At 38.8% G+C, this 24,962-nt stretch overlaps 1 protein-coding gene across 1 annotated transcript in view; it reads left to right on the forward strand.

Moving 5' to 3' along the window:
• Positions 1-23,810, forward strand: part of FGD6 (FYVE, RhoGEF and PH domain containing 6) — a gene marked incomplete at both ends in the record, with an annotated part of 69,015 nt that extends 45,205 nt beyond the window's left edge. Inside the window, 13 exons of the mRNA XM_080363773.1 lie at positions 2,282-2,332; positions 4,826-4,884; positions 4,982-5,053; positions 5,551-5,619; positions 7,248-7,331; positions 8,500-8,579; positions 13,548-13,650; positions 14,171-14,317; positions 15,157-15,259; positions 17,160-17,287; positions 18,004-18,132; positions 20,248-20,396; positions 23,774-23,810. Of these exons, the coding sequence (XP_080219899.1) occupies positions 2,282-2,332; positions 4,826-4,884; positions 4,982-5,053; positions 5,551-5,619; positions 7,248-7,331; positions 8,500-8,579; positions 13,548-13,650; positions 14,171-14,317; positions 15,157-15,259; positions 17,160-17,287; positions 18,004-18,132; positions 20,248-20,396; positions 23,774-23,810 (1,211 nt within the window). The remainder of the gene's footprint in view (positions 1-2,281; positions 2,333-4,825; positions 4,885-4,981; positions 5,054-5,550; positions 5,620-7,247; positions 7,332-8,499; positions 8,580-13,547; positions 13,651-14,170; positions 14,318-15,156; positions 15,260-17,159; positions 17,288-18,003; positions 18,133-20,247; positions 20,397-23,773) is intronic.
• Positions 23,811-24,962: the final 1,152 nt, after the last annotated feature.

Consider the following 24,962-nt stretch of genomic DNA (forward strand, 5'->3'; position numbering starts at 1 on the left):
ACCATAGAATCATAGAGTGCTTTGGGCTGGAAGGGACCTTTAAAGATCATCTAGTCCAACCCCCCTGCCATGGGCAGGGACACCTTCCACTGGACCAGATTGTTCAAAGCCCTGTGCAACCTGGCCTTGAACACTTCCAAAGATGGGGCATCGACAGGTTCTCTGGGCAGCCTACAGTGTGAATTCTTCTCAGTTCCTTTCAAAATACCTCCTGTGGAGGGTTTGTTTGTTAGGTTGTTTTTTTATTCTCTCACACCAGCTTCTTACCAGTATAATCTAAAGTGAAGCAAGATGAACTTTGTTTCTAATGGAATATGTGTCCACGTAAATGCTGCACTGGAACATCTGGTAGCTACTACAGCATGAGATCTTGAGGGACACGGAGGATGCAATATTTGTGGAGTGTAGCCAGAGAGGTTTTGGTGCCATGACATTGTCTTAAAGGATTTAATGTTGACCAACGCCTGCTAATGATCAGACAAAGCTTCCAGGAGAGCAGAAAGCCATGGGTGTTCTGTGACCCAGCCAGACCTCCCAGTGCTGCCTCCCTGCTTCCCTTCAGGAGACCCCACACGGTTCCTTCTCCTTCACCCCAACCTGCTCCTTGTGCTTCTCCCTTAGATCCTCCCTTAGGTCTTTGCCAAAAACTAACATTTCAGTGCCAAGTATTTCTCTTTCTGTAGTTCTGTTTTTCTCAAAGCTTTCATTAACTGTGACAAGATTTCTCACTCTTCATAGCATTGCTACTGAAGAAACACGTTTCATAATTCCTTTTTTTCTTTTTCATAAGGAAAATATTACAATACACTGAGCGGTCTCTGAGGGGCATGCATGAAGCAAGACATCTTATGAAGGCAGGAACAACTGGCTCCTGATCCTTCTTGACTAAAAGGATTAATTTGGGTAGGGCAAGCATATGGGAGTTGAATTATTTCACTCCTACATGAAACATGTACAACTGCAAAGCTAAAATTGAATGCTTACTAGGTCATATGTGATTTGGTTTTAGTAGATCTGCCAGAATCTTAATACCTTATTTAAAGGGTAATTATAAATCAGTATTTGTTGATCTTATCAATCTAACAAGTACATTTCTTTGAAAGTTTCTGATTTGGTTTCTTTCCATTTTAAGCACTTCAAAGCTGTAGCTTGTAGATAATTGATGATTGACTTTTTACTGAAGACGTATTTTAGTCTTTGACAGAATATTGTATTTTGTGGTGAACCAGACACTTGACCAGGGAATGGAAACTCAAGGGGATGTTTTCTTGTATAGTCATACATTTGGAGTTAATTTTAGCTAAGTAAAATAGATTTTAAAACTACCAAGACTTTAATGGATTGAGGGTGCCACCTTGTGGGTGAGGAACTAAATTTATAATTGAAACCCAAAAATACCTATTTGAACGTTGGGAGGGTGAATAATACTTTTATTATTGAAAAAATATTAATCATAATAAGCTCTTCTGTAATGGACTACTTTTTTTTTTTTTCCTTAACTCCTGTAGATAAGTTAGGTCCTCAGGCAAATATCTATCACTTTCAAAATTTTTTGCATCAGCTTAAATGTAGATGATTTCAAGTATATATTTGCGAGAGGTGGGCCTGAGCAAACCTCGTGAAATTCAGCAAGGCCAAGTGCAATGTCCTGCACGTGGGTCAGGGCAATCTCAACCATGAATACAGGTTGGGCAGAGAAGGGATTGAGAGCAGCCCTGAGGAGAAGGACTTGGGGGTGTTGGTTGGTGAGAAGCTCAGCATGACCTGGCAATGTCCTCTTGTAGGCCAGAAAGCCAACTGTATCCTGGACTTCATCAAAAGAAGAGTGACCAGAAGGTTGAGGGAGGTGACTCAAGGCCAGGCTGGACGGGGCTTTGAGCAGCCTCGTCTAGTGGAAATTGTCCCTGCCATGGCAGGAGTGTTGGAACTGGGTGATCTCTAAGGTCCCTTCCAACCCAAACCCTTCTATGATCCTATGATTTTTCACTTGTTTGTTTTGTTCTGGAATAATATATACAACATATCATTTGTCTTTGGAGAAGGCTACTGTTTCAATAACCGTTTCTTCCCTGAGCAAGATACCGTGACATACTTTCATTGTGGAAATGCTAGTTTTCCTTTTGTTATTACTTTGACAGATTTGAAAGATTAGGTAGTAGATCTTTGTGGCATAGATCTGCCTGAAAAGCAGATTTCAAGGAAAAATGTGGAATTTACTACTTTCTTATTCTGTTTATTTCTTTAACAATACCATCTCTATATTATTTTTTTCTTTATACAGATTATTTAAAGAATCTTGTAGAAGAATCTGCAGACTATAGGGATACTCAAGGTAAATGTCCCTTTAGATTAAAGAAATAACAGCTTATGTACATGTGATAATGTTTCTAAATTTTAAATGCATGCTCCATGCCAAGCCAGTAACAGAAATGTTTTCTATTTAGTGCTAGGTTTCTCGGCAGAGGAACAGAAAGGTTGCCAATTTGTGTTTCAAAAAAGTTTTGAGCTGACAGTTGTATCAGCTCACCCTTGAGTTGAAATCAAGAGATAAGAGTGAAGTTCCACAGGCAGCTTAAGCAGATATTTTGGACGCTGCTATGAAAGAGCCAGTCCTTGCATCTGTAGACCTTTCATGATAGGCAATCTGGTCTACCAGCTGCTCTCCCCCAGCTCTGAGCCTTTCTGGCTTCTTCCCCTGTCTTTGTGCCAGGACAAGTGTTCATGTGGCAGGAGTGAACAAGATCAAGGAGCTGCTCTGCGCTATGTTTAACTTGAGGAGTTATCCAGTTTGACTTGCCACGAGTTGCAGAAACACAAGTGACTTCCACAAGTTTGCCTGCAATGTGGGGGGAAAGGAGATAAGAGGAAATGAGAAGGAATAGTTGGTGATGGAAGAGGACAGGACTGCGTGTTTCATGGTAGCAGCAATGCACATTCAGACTGTTGCCTTCTTCCTCATGTGCCTCAGCAGTACTATAAGTGCTCCGAATCAATGTTTCCATTTCGTTTGCATGAGCCCCTGTCACTTATTTCAGCCTCTTTTGTGACATTCATGCAAGCCCATTATCTTCAGGAGGGTTGTCCAGATGTAGTTGATTGTACCGCAATAAATGAGTGCCTTCTGTGCACTGAGTCAAGTTTGCTTTCTTATAGCTTTGTCTACTGATACAATACCATAACATATATGAGTAAAGATCCTTCCTAGGGCGTTTAGACATATTTGTTTGAGTATGTTGTAAACATAAGCCAGAAATATTTTAAATAATTTTTTGAGAGAGAAAACTTCATCTTGCACTTCTTGTGGCCATGAACACACGAATGCTTGCACCATGGTTTTTTGTAGTTGTACCTTCAACAGTATTTTTGTCTGCCTTCATACATCAAAGATAAAAGCAGAAGCTTAGCTGTAAAAATAAGTGGTGATTTTATGAATGTAGCATGTTTGACAGCCTATCTGAAACTGGGTAAGAAAATAAAATTAATCTTTACTCACCAAGATCTTTCTTGTAATAATTGACCTTAATTTAGTTCTGACTTTGCTTAGTTGTTAAATTCCGTTGCAGAAGAGAGGATGGAGAAGACTAGGTTGGTTATAGTTAGTATTCTTGGAAAAAAATCCAAACACCACAATTCTTCTTGGTGACCTTCATTTGAATACGTTACTCTAGCTAAGTGGTATAAGAATGGGAATGCTCTTCCCTGCCAAAACCCACTTTGTTTATGGATTTTGACCCTATAAATTATTTTATGTTGTTGTTTGGGTTTGTTCAGCCTTGCCTCTATAAATAGCCCTGAGATCCCGGAATGTTTTTTTTTCCTGGAACTTTTAACATACTTTCTTTTCGAATATGAACTCAACAATAAGGGAAATATATACATTTTACAGTACTATTAATAATACTCTAATGATTATCTGGGGAAAAACTCCAAGGCTTTGCTTTTGCGTGGTTTGGTAGGCTTCTCTGTGGACTTCAAAGCAAAGGTAGTTCCTTTGTTTGAAGTATCTGACTGCACTTCAGTTACTCAGAAGGTGCTAAAAGCTTTAGAGCCTGCATTTTATCAGAGCAGTTGTTCTAGCTTTCAATTAATTGAGTCTTTTTTTGCACTTAAGTAAATTACAGGGTTTTGGATAGGATCCTTGGATGGGTTCTTTCTCATATACACTCACAGTTCAGTAATTTACATAATATTTTTATGTAACCCCTTTTTGCATATATTTTTAGCATATATTACAGTCAAGTTCCTAGCTATTAAATATCAGTACTTAATAAAATCTATAATCTTTGGTAATGCTCTGCTTTCAGAGATTTTTTTTTTTCAAAGTTCGACATTTAGAAATTTGAACTTTATACTGTTCTACTGAGGTGCAGCAAAATGAACGGCAGAAGAAAGAAATCACAAAGATTTAGAAGGATTTTCTAGGTAGTATTCCATGACTGGCACTGGAGGCAGTTGTGTAAGATGGAGAAAACATAATTTCTACATAGTCTCAGTTAAAATGTTGATAACTTTTATGCTGTTAGTAGAAACATTGATATTGAAGTAGTTTTTTGTGCGAGAAACTAGAATTTGTTTGTGTATTGTTTTGATTAGCTGTAGGTAATGATTGACACTGTTGGTTAAAGCAATGACTTGCTAGGGCACACTTATTAAACCATGAACCAAAGACTCTGGGAACTATGGGAAGTGCTCCTGAATGCAGTGGCTGGTCCATCAGGTCCCTGAATCTTGGTGTGGTGTGGAAGGGTGATATTGTACCTGTGCTTTACAGAATACCAATGCCAACTGCTCTATATAACCAAAGCCTCATTTCTTCATCCTCCAGATGCTCTAGCTGTTGTCATAGAAGTTGCAAACCACGCCAATGACATCATGAAGCAAGGAGTAAGTATTTTGACTTATGAAGTGGGTTGATTAAATCTTAAAAATAAGTCATGGATGCAAGAGGAATTACTTACCTTTTGCTTTTTTCTTCCTATAGGATAACTTTCAGAAACTCATGCAGATTCAGTACAGTTTAAATGGACACCATGAGATTGTACAGCCAGGAAGGGTAGGTCCTCCAGATGGCATTCAGCAGATTGCAGGAAAAGTGCAGCACAGATGATATGCAAGCAAAGTACTGAAGCTGGCATACACCGGGGAGAAAAATGGTCCATCGCTTCATTATTTGGTTCTAACAGTCAAATGAATGTTGCCTCTCCATATGTGTGGGGTTTTTATTTTCTAAACATTTATCTGACGAAAACTTACGATTTTTAGAATTGTTCCATGCCAGATATTGAAGGTAGGATTTTCTCTTCAAGCTTAACCTTATTTTTGTCATGGTTTCAAATGCAACATGGAAAACTGTAATGCAGCTATTCACACTTCCAGAGAAACATAAGGATGAACAGCCTTTCTCAGAAAGGGAACCTTGAATTCCAAAACTCCTGTGGCATTTCAAGTATAATAATAATAATAATAATAATAATGATGAAAAAGTCAGCTCATTTGTATGGCTTCTGCCCTGAAAAGCTAGGTTTTGAATTGCTTCTTTTAATTTTCTAGGTCTTTTTGAAAGAGGGAACATTGATGAAGCTGTCCCGGAAGGTCATGCAGCCGCGAATGTTTTTTCTGGTAAGATGCCGTACATGTTGCTGTGTGCGTAACACTGGTGTAATTTTAAGTGGCTGAAACATTACACTGCAAACATAAGTAACTAATAACTTCAGGAAGTGGAAAAAATGACCAATTGTTCTACTTGCTCAGTTCTAATTTGGAGAGATCATCTGTTGCATATGCACAGATTTTAATAGAAAACCGCTTCTCATTGGAGTGTACTGTTTTGAACAATGCTTATTTGAAAATGGAGCGCTTTTATGAGAAGGCGTTATCCTTGTTAGTGCAAAAACTAAAACAGTTAATCCATCCCACTTAGCCATGCCACATCTTAAAACCTGCAACTCCACTGCTGCTCTTGCACCTTTCCCTCCCTCTTCCTTCTCTCCTTCCCCTGCCCGAGGCTGTTCCATCCTGCACAGGGCACTGGGCTGGAAGGGAAGTGCTGGGTTCCCTTCCTGCCTCTGCTGCTGTTTTGTTCTGGAACTTCTGTGCATCTCTGAAGTTTCTGTTTCCACTTGAACCTTTTGTTTATCTCTTCTATTTATATAGTAAAGCAACTGTTGCCCTGTGTGATTTGTGGCATTATTTGTCCACAGTCCTGGCTGAAATCTGTCTTTTAGTTACTGTAGGACAAATAAATATTTCCCTAGGCAGTCATGGGGTATATATTCTAAGCTTGCAAGTGCCTGTCTTATGCTCCAGAGATGACTTTGTAGCATATAAAACACTGAGATAACTGCAAATTATATCAGTTTAGGTAATACTCTCAAAAATCTGGTCTTCTTTGGACTTCCCAAATCAGATGTAGCTAATTTGAGTGTCTCTAGTTTGGATTATCTTTGTTCGTTTGTTGGGTTTGGTTGCATGTGTTTGTTTGTTTGTTTGTTTTGAGGGGTGGCTTTTAGACTAGTGTTTATACCTTTAGACACTTTAGCAGTGATTTTTCCATTGCTCATATTGTGAAGTTTTAGTAAGGCTCATAAAACATTTAGTTATTTTGCAAAGAATCTCATAGCAAAAACTTATGAGACAATTCAGTTTTCTGGTCTGTGTTTATGCGCAGTAAATGAAGTTTGTATCCATGTGTTGAACAAAACAGAAAAATTAAGAAATCTAAATAGCTGTTCAGTAAGTGCACTGAATGAAGCCAAGTCTGGTAAAACAGCAAATAAACAGTAGATGCCCATTTAAACTGGTAAAGTTCACATAGAACATATGGATAAGTTTGTCCTTAAAATCATAAATTACTAATCTTAATTCTGCTATCTCAAAGTTTCTGGAATTTTTGCTTTGTTTGAATGGCTAATTCTCATATCCTTTTAAAGTTGTTCATTACACAGTATAGCTGTGTACAGGAGAAATGTTTTAGTCCTTTTTTACATCTGTTTTTTGACATCCATGCAGTGTTTACTCATGTGCCAAATGTGTATTTACACAAGGAGGATATAAACAGACACCTGTTGTTGTCTAAATTCATACATGAAAATGTTTCTTGGGTTCTAAGTGGAATAATAGGAAGTAGAGGATTCCCTTCTGGGACAGTTGATATCTGTGCTGTATGAGTTCTGTACTTCCAATAAAATGCATCTGAAATTATCTGTCTCTAAACAGTTTAGTCATTACAAATTGCTTCTGTATTACAGTTCAATGATGCCTTGTTGTACACTACTCCAGTTCAGTCAGGGATGTATAAACTCAACAACATGCTATCACTGGCTGGAATGAAGGTGAGTCACTTGTTAAAATGAGTCTTTCTCCAAATCTGTTCAAACTCAGGCCTTCAGTTTTTCAAAACGCTAATAAACTCTGTTTATTGTTGGCAAGAGATATTAAAGATGCTTATGTTCCAGAGCAATCCTACAGGCTTAATGTTTCTTGCATAATATGACCTGTGGGATCACTGTCTACGTTTCCCTAAAAAACTGTTGCCCCAGGATCATCTCACCTGCATTTCATCACGTATTGTTCTACTCTGAAGTAGTCTGGGTCCTTATTTTTTGCCTTATATTTTGTTTAGACAGCTTCACTTTTGTCTTGCAACTGCTGTTTATTGCCCACACCCAGAGATTAGGCATCTCTGCCTGATAAGCTTCTGGTGTATCAAATCTCCATGGTTTATAGAGATCTGCTAAGCATGAGGGAAAATAGGGCTTTTGTTTCTGAGTCTGTGAAAAGCATCAAAGTTGAGCCCTAAGCCCCTCTGGGTAGTGATAAGGGACTTGCACGCCATATATTGACACAGTCTTTGACGTGACAGTTAATGGGAACAACAAACCATTGCCTCAGGAATCAAGTAGCTTGTCTCTGGTCCTGTCAGAGGAAAGCACCCAGTCCAGCTGCAGTGCACATCTGGCACTCAGGTCCAAGATTTCACAGGCACAGCTGCAAAATCTCTTCTGCCAGTGCATGTTTTGTGGTGGCTCAAAACCACTCAACTTTTAAACCTCCTTTTGTTTGTAACTTGGTAGCTCAGAAGGATCAGCAGGGTAGTCCAGCCCTTGGGTTACAGGCCAGATACCTGTTTTGAGGCTCACCCCTGGGTTAAATCTTGTCCTGCAGCAGCATCAGTGTCTTTTTTTGCCCTGTTGCAGGTGAAGTTTACAAGGCAATGGGCCTGGGCATGTTGAAGCACAGCTTGAGGTGTCTGACAACTCTTGAGCTTACTTCCCTTCTACGTCTCCAGTGTTTATATGGGGCCACAGTGAAATGAAATACCACATAATTTTACTATAGCTGGGCCCCCTAGACTGGTGTGTGATCTCCTGTCTATGAGATTTCTCTCTCTATTGTACCCCTTCTTCAAAAATATGTAAGAAATTTTACAGTAATTGAAACTAAAACAACTAGAAAAGTAGCATTTCAATTTCAACGTAAAGTTTTCTCTCTCAATTGAAGGTTAAAAAGCCAACCCAGGAAGCGTATCAGAATGAACTGAACATTGAAAGTGTAGAGAGATCCTTCATTCTTTCAGCAAGGTGAGTCTTAAATATGAATAATGATTTTTAAACCATGTGATTTCAAACAGGTCACATAAGCTTTTTATAGCTTGTTTTGCACTTATGTAATGGAAAGTTACCCTTGGCTGAGTAATTACAGAATAGAGAGAGTGACAGACGGGTTTCTAGAAATGAGGTAGGCTTTGTTCTAATTTACTTCTGTTCACATTTAAAATCTGATTTTGAAAATTGAAGTTTGTTTTTAAAGGTGCTGGTGGAAAGGAAGCCTGGTCACATGTAATAAGTTTCACAGATACCATAGGAATTTGTATTCTCTAATACAGTTCACCCTGGCTTGTGAAGACTGCCCACTGTGAAGCAATGGATAGAAGCACAAAAGCTGTAGTAAATGTGGCTGGTATTTGAGCAATTTGGGCTTAAGGCTGCAGCTGGTACGGATTCTGCTGTCCACAAGACAGTTGACTGTTAATTAGAGGGAATGAAACTTTTGCTTGATTCCTCCTTTTCAGCTTAGCTACACCTTCAGAAAAATTGAGTAGAAATATTATCCTCTCACTGCCTTTTCTTGAGAGGAACAAGAATTAATATAGTTTCAATTAAATTAATTTTAGACTTTGTTTTTCAGTACTTTTTTGTTCTTCCGAAGTTACTGATATGCTCTATCAGTGTGTTAACAGGACAGGATGTGAAGCACAATACATTTTGATATCATTATTATTGGTAACTGATATAAATTGGAAGAAGTCATCCTGGTCTTCTGGCTAAAGTATCATAGAATGTCCTGAGTTGGAAGGGACCTGCAAGGATCATCAAGTCCAAGTCATATGTAATTCAACAGTGTAACTGAAACAAGATCTCAGTAACCCTGAAATTATGGATTCTCCATATAGCAGCAAAAGGATACACAGCCAGCACACCAGAGCGGCTCTGGTCCACCTTCACTGAGATGCCTTTAGCAAAGACCTGGTTTTGTGGATTGTTGTTTTTACTGTGTTTGACTTGGAGTTTTACATGTTCTGACGTTCGTGACAGTGCTAATACCAATGAAGAAAGACATGTTTTCTCTTTTGTTTAGCAAAGCTGAGCAAGGGCAGGCTGCTTCTTTTTGTGTGACCTTGTAAATACCAACATGAGGATGTCTGCACAAAGATAGGAGTATCTCTAGCTGAGGGGTAGACTAAGGTTAACCTTGTCAAAGTAGCTAAAGGAAATAGCTCAATTGTCTGAGCAGTAGTTATTTATAACAACAGACTTGAAAGGAGTATTTTTGTGTTGGTTTGTTTTTGTTTTTTCAACATATTTAAATGTTTCTTATATTTTTTTTTTTTTACACACTGGGAAAAAAAGATGCATTTCACAGTTTAGGATGCGATTCTGCTCCCGTGTAATATGAGCAAGTCTGTGCTGCTGAGGTGCTTTGGTGACTGGATGTCGCACAGATACATGAAGATATTAATGGGATTGCAGTAGGCAATGTGGATTTATCTCTGCTTCACATAAAATAGCATTTCACTTTTAATTCAGTTGGTTCAAAAAATTGTAAAAAATCATTAGAACTTGTGAAAATATTATCATCTTGAAATACAACCTGCCTGTTTTCCCCAAAACAGGACAGACTTGTCTTTTTGAAGAACAGATTACATAGTAGATTAAATGCAACTCCTGTGAAATACATGCTGGTCCACAGGTGAAAACCCCTGTATGTAACATTCTCATGAAATGAAGCAGAGTTTGCGACATGCTTTTGTCTTGACCTAGAAATTACTGGAATTACCCTCACATTACCAACTAAAGCTGCTCCGATTTGCTCTCTCTTTTGTAGTGTTGTTGATCTTGCATTTTTGGAGAGCATTCAGCTGTTATTTTTATACTGGCTGGAAGCTATGTATGTGCAACAGCCCTGAGTCACACAACAGTGACACAGAGAGGTTGCATTTGCTTGGGATGAAGGAGATGCTAAGGGCCCCAGGTGTAAATGATGGTTTTTAGCTTGTTATATTTCCATAAGTGAGACCTGGGTAGGAGGGAAACAACTGAAAAACTACCAGCAACAGGTGCTTGCGTATGGTTTTTTCCCCATGTACTGTTCCTGTTGATAAATATCCTGGATGTGAAGAGAATTGGTATCTTGTCAGTACAGACTGCATCTTCCTTCCGATGATACCTCATTCTAACAGCTTCTTGGCTCCTATGTGGTTAAAAATCTCAACTACAAAACTGTTCAAATTAATCTTACAGACATTGTAGACAAATTTCACTTCTGTGTTTTTTTTTTTAAGAAAAAAAAGCATTATGTGGAGTGTACACAAAAGGAGAGATTCTGAAATGATCCTGGGGGCAGAGACAGGGAGGAGAGCAGTTAGGCTGCTGAAAAATTGCTAGTAATAAAAAGTAAGCCAGTTAATAATAGGTGTATAGATTAATGCCTGGAAAAGACTCTTTGTCAGTTCAGCTTTAGTTTTACTGATGGCATTAGTGTTCTGCTTTATGTAGTTTGGGTTGAAGTTACAGTTTTCCTGGGATATCTGTAGGAATGTGTATTGGTTTATGTGGTACAATGCAGTATTGTACTAGAAATGCCTTAATCGGAGAAACAAGTGAGCACATCTGCATGATACAGCACTGTACAGAAGTAAATAAAGCTTTGGTCCTGAAAACAACAGCCGTGCCAGCTTGACGGTTTGGGGCCAGCTGGCCATGTACCCCTCTGTAGGGCAAGCGAAGAGCTACCCCAGGCAGACGTGACTGCATTGCCTCCCCTAACACAGGGGGATGGCTCATGCAAGATGAGCTGAGCTGGGAGAAGTGCCCTGAGACTCTGGTCCTGGAGACAAGAGGGGTACGATCTGTGAGCCCTCCTGGGACCACCGAGCTGCTCAGCTCCATTGGGCAGCTGCAACGGGTGCCCCCAGCACACACGTCTGCCAGTACTAACAATTGCGGGGACTCTCTGCAGTCTGTTTAGTTTTCTACTGTTTCATTAAATCTTTAAAAATTATTATTTTTTTAATTTATTGAAAACTCTAAGAAAACCCTGGAATTTTACCAAACAAATTTAAACCCCTGCAATTTCAGTAAACAAAATTACTTTTGGAAGGATGCAACAAACACTGCTCCTGCAGGGAGGGAAGCGGTGGGGCTGTGCAGCTGTGGGGGAGGGCTGGGAGTGACAGCAGAAGAAACACTGCCTGTTTTGCTGCAGCAAACCATTACATCAATTCAGTTGCCAGTGGCACCGCCTTTGCTCTTAAATTTTGAAGGATTGTAAACAATCCGGATGGCCAGCGCTAGCAAATGAACCAAGTGCAGGCTCCCTAGCGAAATATTAGGGTGTGAGCCATGTAGCTCATTGTGCAAGCAGCTTATTCTCCAAAAACGGGGACAACTTGAAATGTAATTATTTAATACAGTTTTAGGAACCCAAGTAAGTGTAGCCAGATTTTGAAAACGCCAAAGAAGTTGATTAGAGTTATGAATGTTATGTAGCTAATGCAGACCAGTTGTTCTTTCCGGATGAGGAAGCAAAGGTAAATAAACTGAACAAAATGTTCCACTCAGAGTGTGAGATGTTGGAACAGACAATAATACATTGCTTTGCCTTTGCTCGTCTTATTTCCTCTCATTTTGTTCCGTATTTTTTGCTGTGTGCGCTAGCTAGATCCTTTCTTTTTCTGCATGCCTGACAGGCTTCCCCTCTGTTTACCTTACCAGATTTGTCCTTTCTGATTCTATGTGACACTCCATTTCACCTAGTTCAAAGCCCCAGCTCAAAGTAGTTTCTTTAAAGGTTCAAAGATGCTTAAAGCTTCCAAATTCAACCAGAAAAGCCTTTAAAAAGTAATGGGTGTTGCACGCCTAACTTGGGTAAATCATTGCTTTCCTCTTCCATAACTTGGCTTTTTACATATTCATCATGTTCAATTCCTTGGTTTAAATAAATTTATTTGATACTATTTAAGAAGTGGGGAATAGAAAAGAAGGTTGGTAGTAGATGGTGATTTAAATTTTAGAAGCCCTGTTTAAGCTGGCATGATGTCTTAAGCGAGCAGTCTGGCTGTTCCTCTGCCGCAAAACTGCTTCTTCCTTCCTCGAAGCACCATCCATGGTGCTGGCACAAGAAGTTGTTCATGTGTGATGAACCCAGGTGGTAAATTGATCCAAGGGAAGGGCAAGTCGATGGTTTGACTCAATGATCTTGAGGGTCTCTTCCAACCAAAATGATTCTGTGATTTGTTTTCCAGTACAGCACTTACGCTCACTGCATAGCCATACATGTTCTGGCACAAGGGCGAAAATAAGACCTATGTGGCTGAGAGGGAGTATATAGGCTGCCCTTCGTAGCAGCAGTATGTATTTATATTACGGGAAGGTAATACAGTAAGCTTATTTCTTTGGGTTAGCTAATCCAATGGAAAGTTTTTGGGGAAAAAAAGAATTATTCCAAAGCAGCATGATCTGTTAGGAGCAGTCAGGAGCACAAAGCTGGGGAAGAAACAGTGTGTTTTTTCTGACAAAAGCTGGGGGTTTCACAGGTTTGGGTATAACAAACCAGACCCTGAAACAGCAAGGAGGGAGGGAGGAAAAAAAGGCTTGCTGAAATTTCGGAGTCCCTTATGAGAGGGAGGGACCGTGTCTTTGTTCTGGGAGCACCATTTACACCAGTGTTACTCAAGCTATTCAAGGGGCCAGGGAGAAGGGGGAAGCAATGACATACCAACCTTGAAACAATCACACATTATTTTGGAAGGAGGAAAGGCAGGGAGGGAATCCACATTGTAACAACAGACAAATCTTTTTTAGTATTAATCAACACAAATAACTGAAACTTTGTGGGCAGTTAAAAAATGCCAGTTTCAGTAGGAACCGGAGATGGCCTAAAATTGCAAGAGAGTTAAGTCAATGCGTAATAAAACTAATGGAATTCTAATTAACGCTTGCTTCTTAGTTTTAAATGTTGTTTTTTTTTTTTTTTTTTAATTCCAACAGTTCTGCTACAGAAAGAGACGAGTGGTTAGAAGCTATCTCCAAGTCAATTGAAGAATATACAAAAAAGAGAATCACATTTAATCCTAGCAAAAGTCTTGAAGAGGTATATCACACCATTATTGTTGGTTTGCTCCCTTTCTGAATATAAAGTTTCTTTGGAGGTGTTTAGAGAAAAAAGAGGCATTCCATGATGAATAATAAAATGGAGTGGTAAATAATATGTGAGCAGATGATAGAAGAGAATGATATTTAATAATGTTATCTACTTCATAAATTAAAAATTATTTTCTTAAGAAAACACCCCAAAACAGCTTTCTCAGTTTTCTCTTTAAGATTCCAAACAGAAAGATGAAATGAAAATATTTTTTTAAAATAGCAGTTTATTATGTAAATAGTCTGTTAAAGCTTGAAAGTCACACAGCCCTTTTGAACTAATTAAATGCAGCTCTGTCATCAGGCTTGCATTAGAATGGTCACTGATGAAATAGCAGATAACATTTAAGACCATGACAATTTATCAGAGAAGGCTTTTCAACATAAATAGTTTATCCTGTTATCACTGATAACTATTAACCATATTTCTTACCACTGAATGTAATGGTGTTCTGCCGATGTTCCCTCAGGCAGATGCAGAGAAGCAGGAAGAGGATAGTCCGCTGGGATCAAAGGCTCCAATCTGGATCCCGGACACTAGAGCCACCATGTGCATGATCTGTACCAGCGAATTCACGTTGACATGGAGAAGGCATCACTGCAGGGCATGCGGAAAGGTTGGGCAATTTTGTGGTTACTGTTTCCGTTAATTAGTCACTCAGGTTCCTTGTGTGACAAGTACAGATGGAGCCTGATCGTACCACAACTACTCTTTTAAGGGAGCATTGTACTATGACACAATTATATGGATTAAAATCAATATGTTGGGGTTGTTTGGTAGGGGTTTTTTTAGAGTGAGGTGTTATGACAGTGTTCAACTTTTTAACTTGTTACATGGTTCTTATTTTGCGTTGTGGAGTACTATATATGGTTGTCTTCTGCATCTGCACTTACATAGTACAAACAAAGAATGTTAGCTGAAATGAGATAAAATACCTTCTGTACTAATTTTTGTAAGATAAATAATGAACTTTTTAAAAGTCAGTACCAATCTTATTTTGTATTTAACACTTAGGTATATCTAATAAACCTTTGTTTTTCTTGTTTTAATCAAGTGAGAGTACAGAATTCAATGTAGTTGAGACATCTGTGTTATGGAGAAATTCTCAAGAGAGCAATGACTATTTTTAGTTATTTATTTAAAATCTTATGATTTAAACAGTTCAGTAACACAGTAGGCTTATTCTGCTTTTCATGGATTGTTAATGTTGGCTTATTGACTTGTGTAATTCAGTGATTTTTTTTATATTTAAATTTTTATCAGTAGAGGAGGAAAAAGCATAATGTTGGATGTAAGCGCACAGGGAAAAACCAAGATCTTAAAACCATTTTCTATGTAAAATTGTGCCTGTTTCAGGTTCTGTTACAGACTTAACAGTGCTTAAGTGAACATCTTTGAGCATTTGGTGATTTACAGGTGTACATCACGTACAATAATGCCTTTATCTGTTTCCAGATTGTCTGTCAAGCTTGTTCATCAAATAAACATGGTTTAGACTATATGAAAAACCAGCCAGCAAGAGTATGTGATCATTGCTTCAGGGAGCTACAGAAACAAGGTAAAGAAAATCTTCACAAACTGTCTGCCTTATTTTTGTGGCCCTCATTAACATAGTATAATGTGTTTGTGCCTTGTCTTTACTGCTGGGTCCAAGTGCCTGATTCGCCTAGTGCCCAAAAAGCAATTGGCATCTGAGGTTGTAAGAGCCCGAAAAAGTTTTTGTGGAGTCAGCTAGGAAGTGAGTTTGCAATACATTGGCTGTTCTTTCCCAAAACATGCATGTATTTGCCCTGCGGTAATGACATGTAGCTTATGCTGCTTTCTATTTGAGGTAGCTAGTGTTACATCACTTTTCATTAATCACGGGGTACAAATGTTTATTAAAGTCCTTGCAGCTTATCGCGACCTCCCAGTGGCTTCCTGTGTATCTTACTCTCTGTAACTCGTATGGCTGTAAACTTCATTTTTGCCAACTAAGTTGCTGAGATAGTTCTGGGGCTCTGTAAAGACACAGGCCTTCATCTTGCTGAAGCTGAGTCTCCTCAACCTCCAGCCTTGGCTCATCTCGAATTGAAGAAGTTGGCATATCTGCACCTCAGTTCTGCAGGCAAAGCCCTCACTGTTGCCTACTGCACAATGGCAACATGGATTTCAATGTAAAACACCACAGCTAGAGCTGTTTTCATTGAAACACTTTCAGAGAACATGGTACTGTTGATGCCTGCTGGAAAGCAAGGTTTAGATAGCCTGGTAGTAATAACATTTGCTTAGAGAGGAGGCCCAGGGTTAGTTTCCTTTTCATCTTGAGAGAACTGAAATTCATCTCTTTGAAGTACCTTCATATCTTTATGCAGAAACAAATGTCATATCAATGGAGGCACCTCCCAGTGAGGTGGGATTCCAGTCCCAGCTCACAAGACTTGCTCTGAATTCTGTCTAAATACTCCAGTATAAAATACACCAACAAGCCAAAAGCAGAGACTGAGGTTGCCACCCTTCCCTCCAGCAGAGGCTCTGGTTTGACTCAAGCTCTCTAGGGTATCAGGAAATTTATGATGCCCCGGTGAAATAATCAAGCTATGACTGTGGGTGACATTGCTCATGGGCATATGGAAAGCAGCATTGACAGCCCTTGAAGTGGTGATGGAAGCCTGAGATGGTGGGGAAGGTGGATTGCCTGGACCACCTGCAGGTCTCTACCTTGGTCACTAGAGGCTGCTGTGCTGCAGGCAACTGCAGGTGCTTGTAGCTGGGAAAGGAGCTGCGGAGCAGGTGCAGTACAGCTGGCAACCCAATTACTCACCTGCTCTACTCATTATTTCATGTTCAGGGACAACTCTAGAAGTAGACTTGCTGAAGTACTGTTTGCAGGCTGGGCTGTAAAGCAGTGGTAGATGTTGCTAGAAAAGGGTGTTTTAAAGGAGTGAAGTGTTGCAGAAGTCTTCCAAGAGAGATGGTGGAACTGCCTGCGGCAGTGGAGAAAGACACCATGTTCTCTGGAAGTGGGAATCTCCAGCGTGTGTGTTGGCATGATGCTGAAGAGGACCCCTACAGCATCCATACTGAAAAAAGCTGAGGGCATAAACAGATATAGAGAATTAAAGGACAGAGTTGTGGAACAGAGGTAAAGCACAGACAGGAATGCTCTTAAAACCTGGTGTGGTTTTAAAAGAGTTGAATTTTCACTCTATGTATGGGCAAATGTAATTCAACATCAAAAAAACAGGCTTTGAAAACAAACTAGACCAATCCATTTAGTTGTAAATGATTTGGGAGATTCTAACTCATGGTGATGATGATAATACTGACAAGTTAATTCAACACTGAATTTAATGTGTTAATCTGAAGTACTGTAATCAGAATAAAGGTATTGGCTGCTTCTTAGAAAATAAGTCCAAGAAGGCCTGTGTTTAGTCACCTGTGACATGAAAGCAATATATTCATCCCATGCATTTTAGATAACCAGTGCACTCCTAAGAGCGGATCCCCAGTCAACCATAAATCTCCATCAAGTGCCTTGTCTACAGTATTACACAGTATTCCCTCTGGAAGAAAGCAGAAAAAAATTCCTGCAGCCCTCAAAGAAGTAAGTGCTTTATTGGTCAAAAGTAATTATTTGTTGCTCTTATACAATCAATATTAACAATGAAAAAACATTCCATATTTTAGCCATCTTCTGTAGAATCAAAAGTTGAAATTCACCTGTAACAGTGCTTTGGGCCCTAGTTTTATAGAGGCAGGGACCTAAACTATGAAGCTGAATGTCAACTGTATAAATACCTCTGAGACTGTGATTCAGAGAGATAGCCAGAATTGTAATTTCTTTCTTGTTTCCGTGTGTTTCAAGAAATTATGGTTTACCTCTGCACCAACAGTCAATCAGGAGACTGATACAGCAGCTCAGCTCTTGGCTCATGATTAGGAAAGGTAGAGCTAAACTCTGCCTACCTACACTGGAGGTCTTGGGAATGGGAGGAAGTAATTTTCCTTCTTATATAGGAATGTGTGTTCTGCAGCTGTACGTGGTCCTCAGTGTTTCGGCCCTCTCTTGTCCTGTTGCATCCAATTTAAGTTCCAACCCTTAGTGTCTGCAGTAACATCTCTTCCAGACCAGGTAGATGGTGACAGACAAAATCATTTTTCTTTCAGTCATCTGAGTTAATTAGCAACATTAACTCGAGATCAGGTAAGACACTGAGTCTTTGACAGGACAAGTTTCTGGAGATCTGTTCTAAAAAAGCTGTGTTGCAAAAACCTGGACAGATGCATAACTCTTAGGTGTCGGGGTTTTTTTCACTTCAGGTTTCAGCAAATACAGAAGACTCTACGATGAGTGGCTACCTACACAGATCTAAGGGCAGTAAGAAACCATGGAAACACCTGTGGTTTGTTATAAAAAATAAGGTGCTATACACATATGCTGCTAGTGAGGTAAGAGCCTACATATTAGAAATCAAAAATCCAATGATAATGCTGGATTTATAATTAGATTGTTTATTTTTATGATCTAGAAACAAGCTATAAAATTAGATCACCTTACAGTAACGGATCAGATTACGATGTAATATTTTGAAAAGGCCCGGTGAGCTTGGTACCCTAATATGCTGATAGAGCTATGCTGTTTCTGATTCCAGACCTAGCTTTGAGTATCTCTGCACTGCACACCATTGCACAGTTGTAGGTATGTCCTGAGTCAGTTGAATACGTGGGGGTCTCTTTAGATGCATCGCACTGGACTAGTGGCAAAGCCAACATTGTAAAAGCATCTTGCAGTGTGTTGTTCTGCAGTTTCGTAAGGTATTTTTAATGCTTGGAAGATGAGAAAACTAAACCTCTTGACTTCTCCTCAAACTGTCAGCCTGGAGTTATTCTTTAATATACAGCGCTGCTGTAGAAAATAAGAAATGCATCTTGTCTAATGGCATTTGCTTTGTTATTTAGAATGCGTAGTCCTATTGCAGTGTGGAATAATCTCTAAACAATATATATAAGCTCTGCACATCCCAGTGTGTGCTGAGGATGTAGTTTTATTGCATCTTACAGTGTTTTGCAATATATGTGGATGTCTTGTAGCAGTGGAAGAACTTGGGGCTTGCTTTTTTTATTACATGTTATAGTTTGCTAATAGATTTCAAGAGCAAAATATCCAAAGCATCTGTTCAAAGGTACTGCCATCCCTCACTTTCTTAAAAAATGGCAAGGCCCAAGCTATCCTGACTGTGTGAAGAGTTCAGCCTCCTTCACCCCCACACCATCCCCAGTCTCTAGCTATTTCTTGGTTTGTGCTCAGATTTGTTGCTGGGTTGTTCCTGCTGTAGTGCCAACCTTTATTTTACCACTTCTTAATTACGCCCAGAATGTGATGTTATTCCCACCATAGCATTGGCAATAGTAAAAATAAAGCAAAAACAAACAAACAAAAAACCACAAACCCCTAGTTCTAAAAATATCTTCAGTAATTATGTACAAAACAATTACTTTTGCAAAGATAGGTATAATATTTTAGAGCATGGTATCTCTTCTGGCAGTGGCAAAGGAGACTTTGGTAACTGTAAAGAAAGCCATATTAGCCTGTGATGGTCACCTTATTTTCTTTTGCTTGGCTTCCTCTGAGATATTATCCTTCCAGAGTAGCTTCAGTTTGCAGCTCGTAATCACAAATTTAACTCTTTCCTATTTTCTTTAAGCTATTTTTCATCATGATGAGACATTGCTTGAAGAATCTCAAGGGAAGGTTATGATGGTTGCTCCAGTGTGGCCTTAGCCAGGAAACCTCATTTAAAATACTTATATTTGTTCCAAGTGATATAAAGATTAGTGGTAAAAAAACACTTATTAGTGCTATAAAGACTTTAGATAGTAAAACAGATTGCTAAGCCTTGCTTGACCGTTTTCCAATACCAAGAAATGCTGTTTTCATCAGATACTCTTGTTTCTAATGTAGAGGCAATTACCGAAGTCTTTGTCTGGTATGTCAGTGTTCATGTACATTCTTTGTTTATTTTTTCTATTCAGAAGCATGGCAGGACCCTGCCTAGTTACAAAACAATATTTTGGAAGTTGCAGAGAATCAAGATACTTCCTTTTATTTTCTTTTTTTTTTTTTCCTTCCTAAAATGCTGTGCGTTGTATTTATTAATGAAAATACAAGAGGATAAAAAAGGGAAGTAATTGAGATGAACGAGGAAGGGAAAAGGTTGCCTTTTTAGCCAGGTTTTGAAGTTAGATGAAGAGAAGGTAAAAAGGTCGAGTTTCTCCTGCCACTTTTTCCTAGACAAGAGACTATACAGTGAAAGACAAGGTAGATGTTATTAGGACAATAGAAAGAGGAACAGCAATGTTGAAGTCTGCGAGGTTTTGTTATTTCCTGTTCTTTGATTCGTGCATGGAGACTAAAAATAGGGGCATTTTGTGCATGACTATTTGTAACAAGTTGTATAATCTGTTGCAATGGTATGGTGCATGAGTAGAGTATAAATGCATTGCTTAGTATGTCTTACAAGCTCTAATTTTGCCTTGTTTGCTTTTTTTTTCCCCATAAAATAGGATGTGGCAGCATTAGAGAGCCAGCCTTTACTGGGATTCACAGTCAGTGAAGTCAAAGATGAAAACTCAGAGTCCAGAGTGTTCCATTTACTGCACAAAAACACTTTATTTTACATATTCAAAGCAGATGATCCCCATTCAGCTCAAAAGTAAGAAACTATTTAAATTACTTTGTTACTTATTTCTATAAAATGTTTCAGAAGTCATGAATATTAATAGTCATAGATTAAGCATATGTACAAAATATGCCTATTATATAATATGTAAATAAAACTTTTTAATTACTTAAACACAAGGTCCTGGTTTCATTAGGACTTCTAAAATCCTTTAAATGGAGCAGCAGTCTGTCTTCTGCAAAAGAAAGCATGCAGGAGAATGGAAAAATCCAAAATAAAACAAGAAATCTTTCTTTTTCCTAGCTCATTCCTCTATCTCTCATCTGCTCAACTCAAAATGGAATGTTACCTTTAGAGAAAGCCAGAAAATGTATTTTAAGAGTTAATTACTGATAGTTGTGTTCCTTTTCCTCCAGATGTAAGGTTTAGTTATTTTTAATGCCTCTATGGCAGTGACTATAAAGCAAATCCCAAAAAGTAAAGGGCGTAAGTTTGAGGTGTGTGTGCAGATGTGCACAAGCACATAGACATGCTTGATACATTCAGACCAAAAGCCTGAATTCAAAGAACGCTCACACAAGCTGTTTCATTTCATGTCCTGCTGATGTGTCTGAGTCTGAAGTCGTATTTATCAATTTATGTATTGTGTGCATTTTATATAAAATAACCAATGCCCTTGATTGTTAATCAGTAGAAAATATTTACTATGAGAATCATGGAGAAAACTATTACAGAAATTACCACAGAAGCCATACATTTATCTTGCCTATATGCCTAGCTTATCTGACTGGTTTCACTGCAGTTTTCCCAAGTGAATTTTACATTAATAAAATATATTTTATATGCTAACTAGTCCATTAGTAATACTTAAGCATACAAATGGCTGCAGGTATAGTTTGTGCAAATAGAGATATTCTAAACAAAAACAAAGTACCCAGGGCTACTGAAAATTTAGAACAGCTGAGAATGTGCTTAATGACATTTCTCTACACACAAAATATGGAAGTTCTCATTTGATTTTGGGGGTATTTTGTCTTGCAGATGCACACAAAGGTTTCATTGTTAATTAAGATAATATTCTCTTGTTTTTACTGTGTCCCTCCTTTGTGTTACATATTAAAAAAAAAAAAAATCCAAGGCATTCAATAGCTTTGTTTTCCTATTCAGACAATGGCTATTGTCATCAGTAGGAAAACGTGAAACTGGACATACTCTGTTTTCCTGAGGCTAGGAATAACATGAATGACTTTAAATTGCAAGCTTTCTCCACGTATTTAATATCCTTAGGAGATTTATGCTGAACTTCCAAATAAATGCTGCTTTGATAGCATAAAAAGAAAAAACAAAGAACATGCTGTTGACCTGTATGCATCAGTGGACACTACTTTCTCCTGTTAGGGCCGAATATTTCAGATATATTTGTGCAAGTACAGTAATGAAATTTATCAGATGTTTACTTTTTATGATCTCTTAAATTTGTTAGTCCAGTACTATGTTAAATGCTTAAGCTGCTTATGAATTTGCTGTATTTGTATTCCATTTTAGTTATTTTTAATTAATATATGGCTATGGGAAATCCAGTAAGCCCTAAAAAGTAAGGGATAGAAGTTTGAGTTGTGTGTGCAGACAGGCATTTACACATGCTGAATATGTTCATACCAAAAGCTTGAATTCAAGGAACCTGCACACAGTTACTAAGCTAAACACTCAGGGCAAGGAAGAGACAACATTTGTAACTCAGATACCCTGTGAATACTAAAACAGAGTTGAATTTCCATGATAAAGATAATTTTACAATCTTTGTCTTATTGAGTTATTGTAAGATTTTTACTTGGGAGAAAAAAGAAATCATTAGCATGTGGGCCCTTAACTTTACACGCACACAGTTCAGCACTCACTAGGAACACAGAATTATTCATTCTTTTTACTGTATTTGTCAGTGTAGCATCAGAGTGCTTCAGAAACATTAATCTCTGCAGCATCTTTGAGAAGGTGAGGATATTTATCACCCTCACAGCCAAATAGAAGCAGAAACCACAGCTATAGGGAGTAAAGGTATTTGAATATTAACTTTGAATTTCCAGTTTCAGACACCTTGGATCAGCTGTTTGGGACTTTGCCCCCCCTTTACATATACTTGTATTTTCACGGGTACAATGTGAGGCTGTCTGTTAAAATGTGATTCAGTAGTAGCACACGTTGCGTGTGTGAATACAGGAGGAGTCATGTCATCATGCAACAGCACCGTTCCTGCACCCCATCCCACATGCCCTGTGCCTTCTTTCCTTCAGCCCCACTAGTCATAGAATCATAGAATATCCTGAGTTGGAAGGGACCCACAGGGATAACTAAGTCCAACTCCTGTCCCTGCATGTGACAACCCCACAGTTCACACCATGTGTCTGAGGGTGTTGTCCAGTCTCTTCTTGAACACTGTCAGGCTTGGGGCTGTGACATCTCCCCAGGGAGCCTGTTCCAGTGCTCCACTGCCCTCTGGGTGAAGAACCTTTTCCTAATGTCCAACCTAAACCTCCCCTGGCACATCTTCCTGCCATTCCCTTGTGTTCTGGCACTGGTCGCTAAAGAGAAGAGTCTGGTGCCTGCCCCTCCTCTTCCCCTTGTGAGGAAGCTGTAGACCATGACAAGGTCTCCCCTCAGTCTTCTCTTCTCCAGGCAGAACAAACCGAGTGACTTTAGCCGCTCCTCATACCACTTTTCCTCAAAACCTTCCCCTACTTCACAGCCCTCTTCCGGACACTCTCCAGTAGCTTTATATCCTTTTTATCCTGTGGCGCCCAGAACTGCACCCAGTGCTCCAGGTGAGGCCGCACCAGTGCAGAGCAGAGGGCGACAATCACCCTCTGGCCCAGCTGGCAATGCTGTGCTTGATGCACCCCAGGACATTGGCGGCCCTCTTGGCTGCCAGGACACACTGTTGGCTCATTGTTCACCAAGCCCCCTATTCCGGCTGCAAAAGCCATGGGTTTGGGTTATGCAGGTGGCTGCCTCAGTTATTGTAGTGTCCTGATTCATCACAGGTCATGTTTACAGTGAAGAGAATATTGTATTTTTTTCCTTAAAAAAAGGTATGCTGTCACGTTATTAAAGTTGGCAGAACCTTGGCATCTTCTACTTTTTGAGCATTTGATTCCCCAGCTTCACTTGTTCTTTACACATGTAACTTCAGGATGGAAGAAGTATGGAAAAAAGTTTCTATTATCTGGCCTTGCACGGATACCTAATACCTCTCTAGCAAGCTTTGTATGGTTGGATAGATTTCTGGCATTTGCACTAACAGACCAACTGGTAATGGAAGTACGATGTTACTTCTTCTGTGAATTTGTAGATAGTGAGCAGTGTGATTTGTACTTTTACCAGCAACTTCCTAACAGAGTTTAATTTTCTAATAGGTGGATAGAAGCTTTTCAAGAAGGCACCATCTTATAGCAGTGTCAGTATCGTGTCTGCAAGTCTAAAAGAATATGTCCAAGGATGGTGGTGAAAGAGAGTACAGCGGCTGTTCAAAGAAATGGAATCCTGCCGTCTCAATCTACACAACATTGTATATTTGTCAGGATTAGGAGCAGTTGCATTTTTAGTGTGAGGTAATATTTTTCTAAAGAATTGTATGTATTTCTGTGTTGCTACAAAATGTGTTATTTATTAAATTCCAATGTTTACTTTAATGGTCAGAATTATTTGTGAGGTCTGCATTGAGGTCCTAAGTGCCCATGTCTTCACAATGGCAGGTGGTTGGTCAACATATTCCTCAAGTTTGTGCTTTTTTAAAAAAAACAAACAAAAAAATCTGTTGCAGTTGTACAGTTCCTCATGTGTATAGGTCTTGAGTTGATGATCCTCAGTTTGCAATTTAGCAAGAACAGATCAGAATAGGAATTTCAAAGGTTTAGCATCTTTGTTGGCTATGTAAACTCCTTTATGAGAAGTTACATAATATTGCTGCTCCTTTCCTTGAAAGGCAGTTGAAATCTTGCTTACCAGTACATTAAAACAGTACAACAAATTCTGTATCATAGAATCAATTGGAAAGTACAGTTCAATTATTTAAAAAAAAAAAGGAAAGATATTTTAAAACAGACTTTGCAATTACAGAGATAAGACACTAGAGTTTTTACAGTACTACAAATGCCAAAGAGACTAAATGAGTTATCTTCAAATCATTGCAGCATATATTTTATGTTTCCAGTAGTAATTTAAAGCAGAGTAGAAAATACATTTCTGGTATACAGGGAAAAGAAGAAATATCATATTTGTTTCAAAACTTTGTGGCAAATGAGTTCTGTATGCAGTATGAAACACTGTATAAACTATTGTTCAAAGAACGTTAAATGAATATATGCACCCCTCTCCCAAAATTTTAAACTCTTGTATATTTAAATATTATGTTTTAACTGGAATTTTGCCGTACCAAGAAAACCCAGGGTTTTTTTAGTGCAGGTGGCATTGAAATATATGCCATTCTTTGAAATACCTTTTGTTTACACACTATTATTTGTTCTGCGTGACACTTTAAAACACAATTCAGTTTCAGGTGTTTGGGTTTTTTTCTTTAAGAAAATTGTCAGTATACCTCATTAG

Source organism: Nesoenas mayeri (genome assembly GCF_963082525.1).
Source record: "Nesoenas mayeri genome assembly, chromosome: 1".
Classification (NCBI taxonomy): domain Eukaryota; kingdom Metazoa; phylum Chordata; class Aves; order Columbiformes; family Columbidae; genus Nesoenas; species Nesoenas mayeri.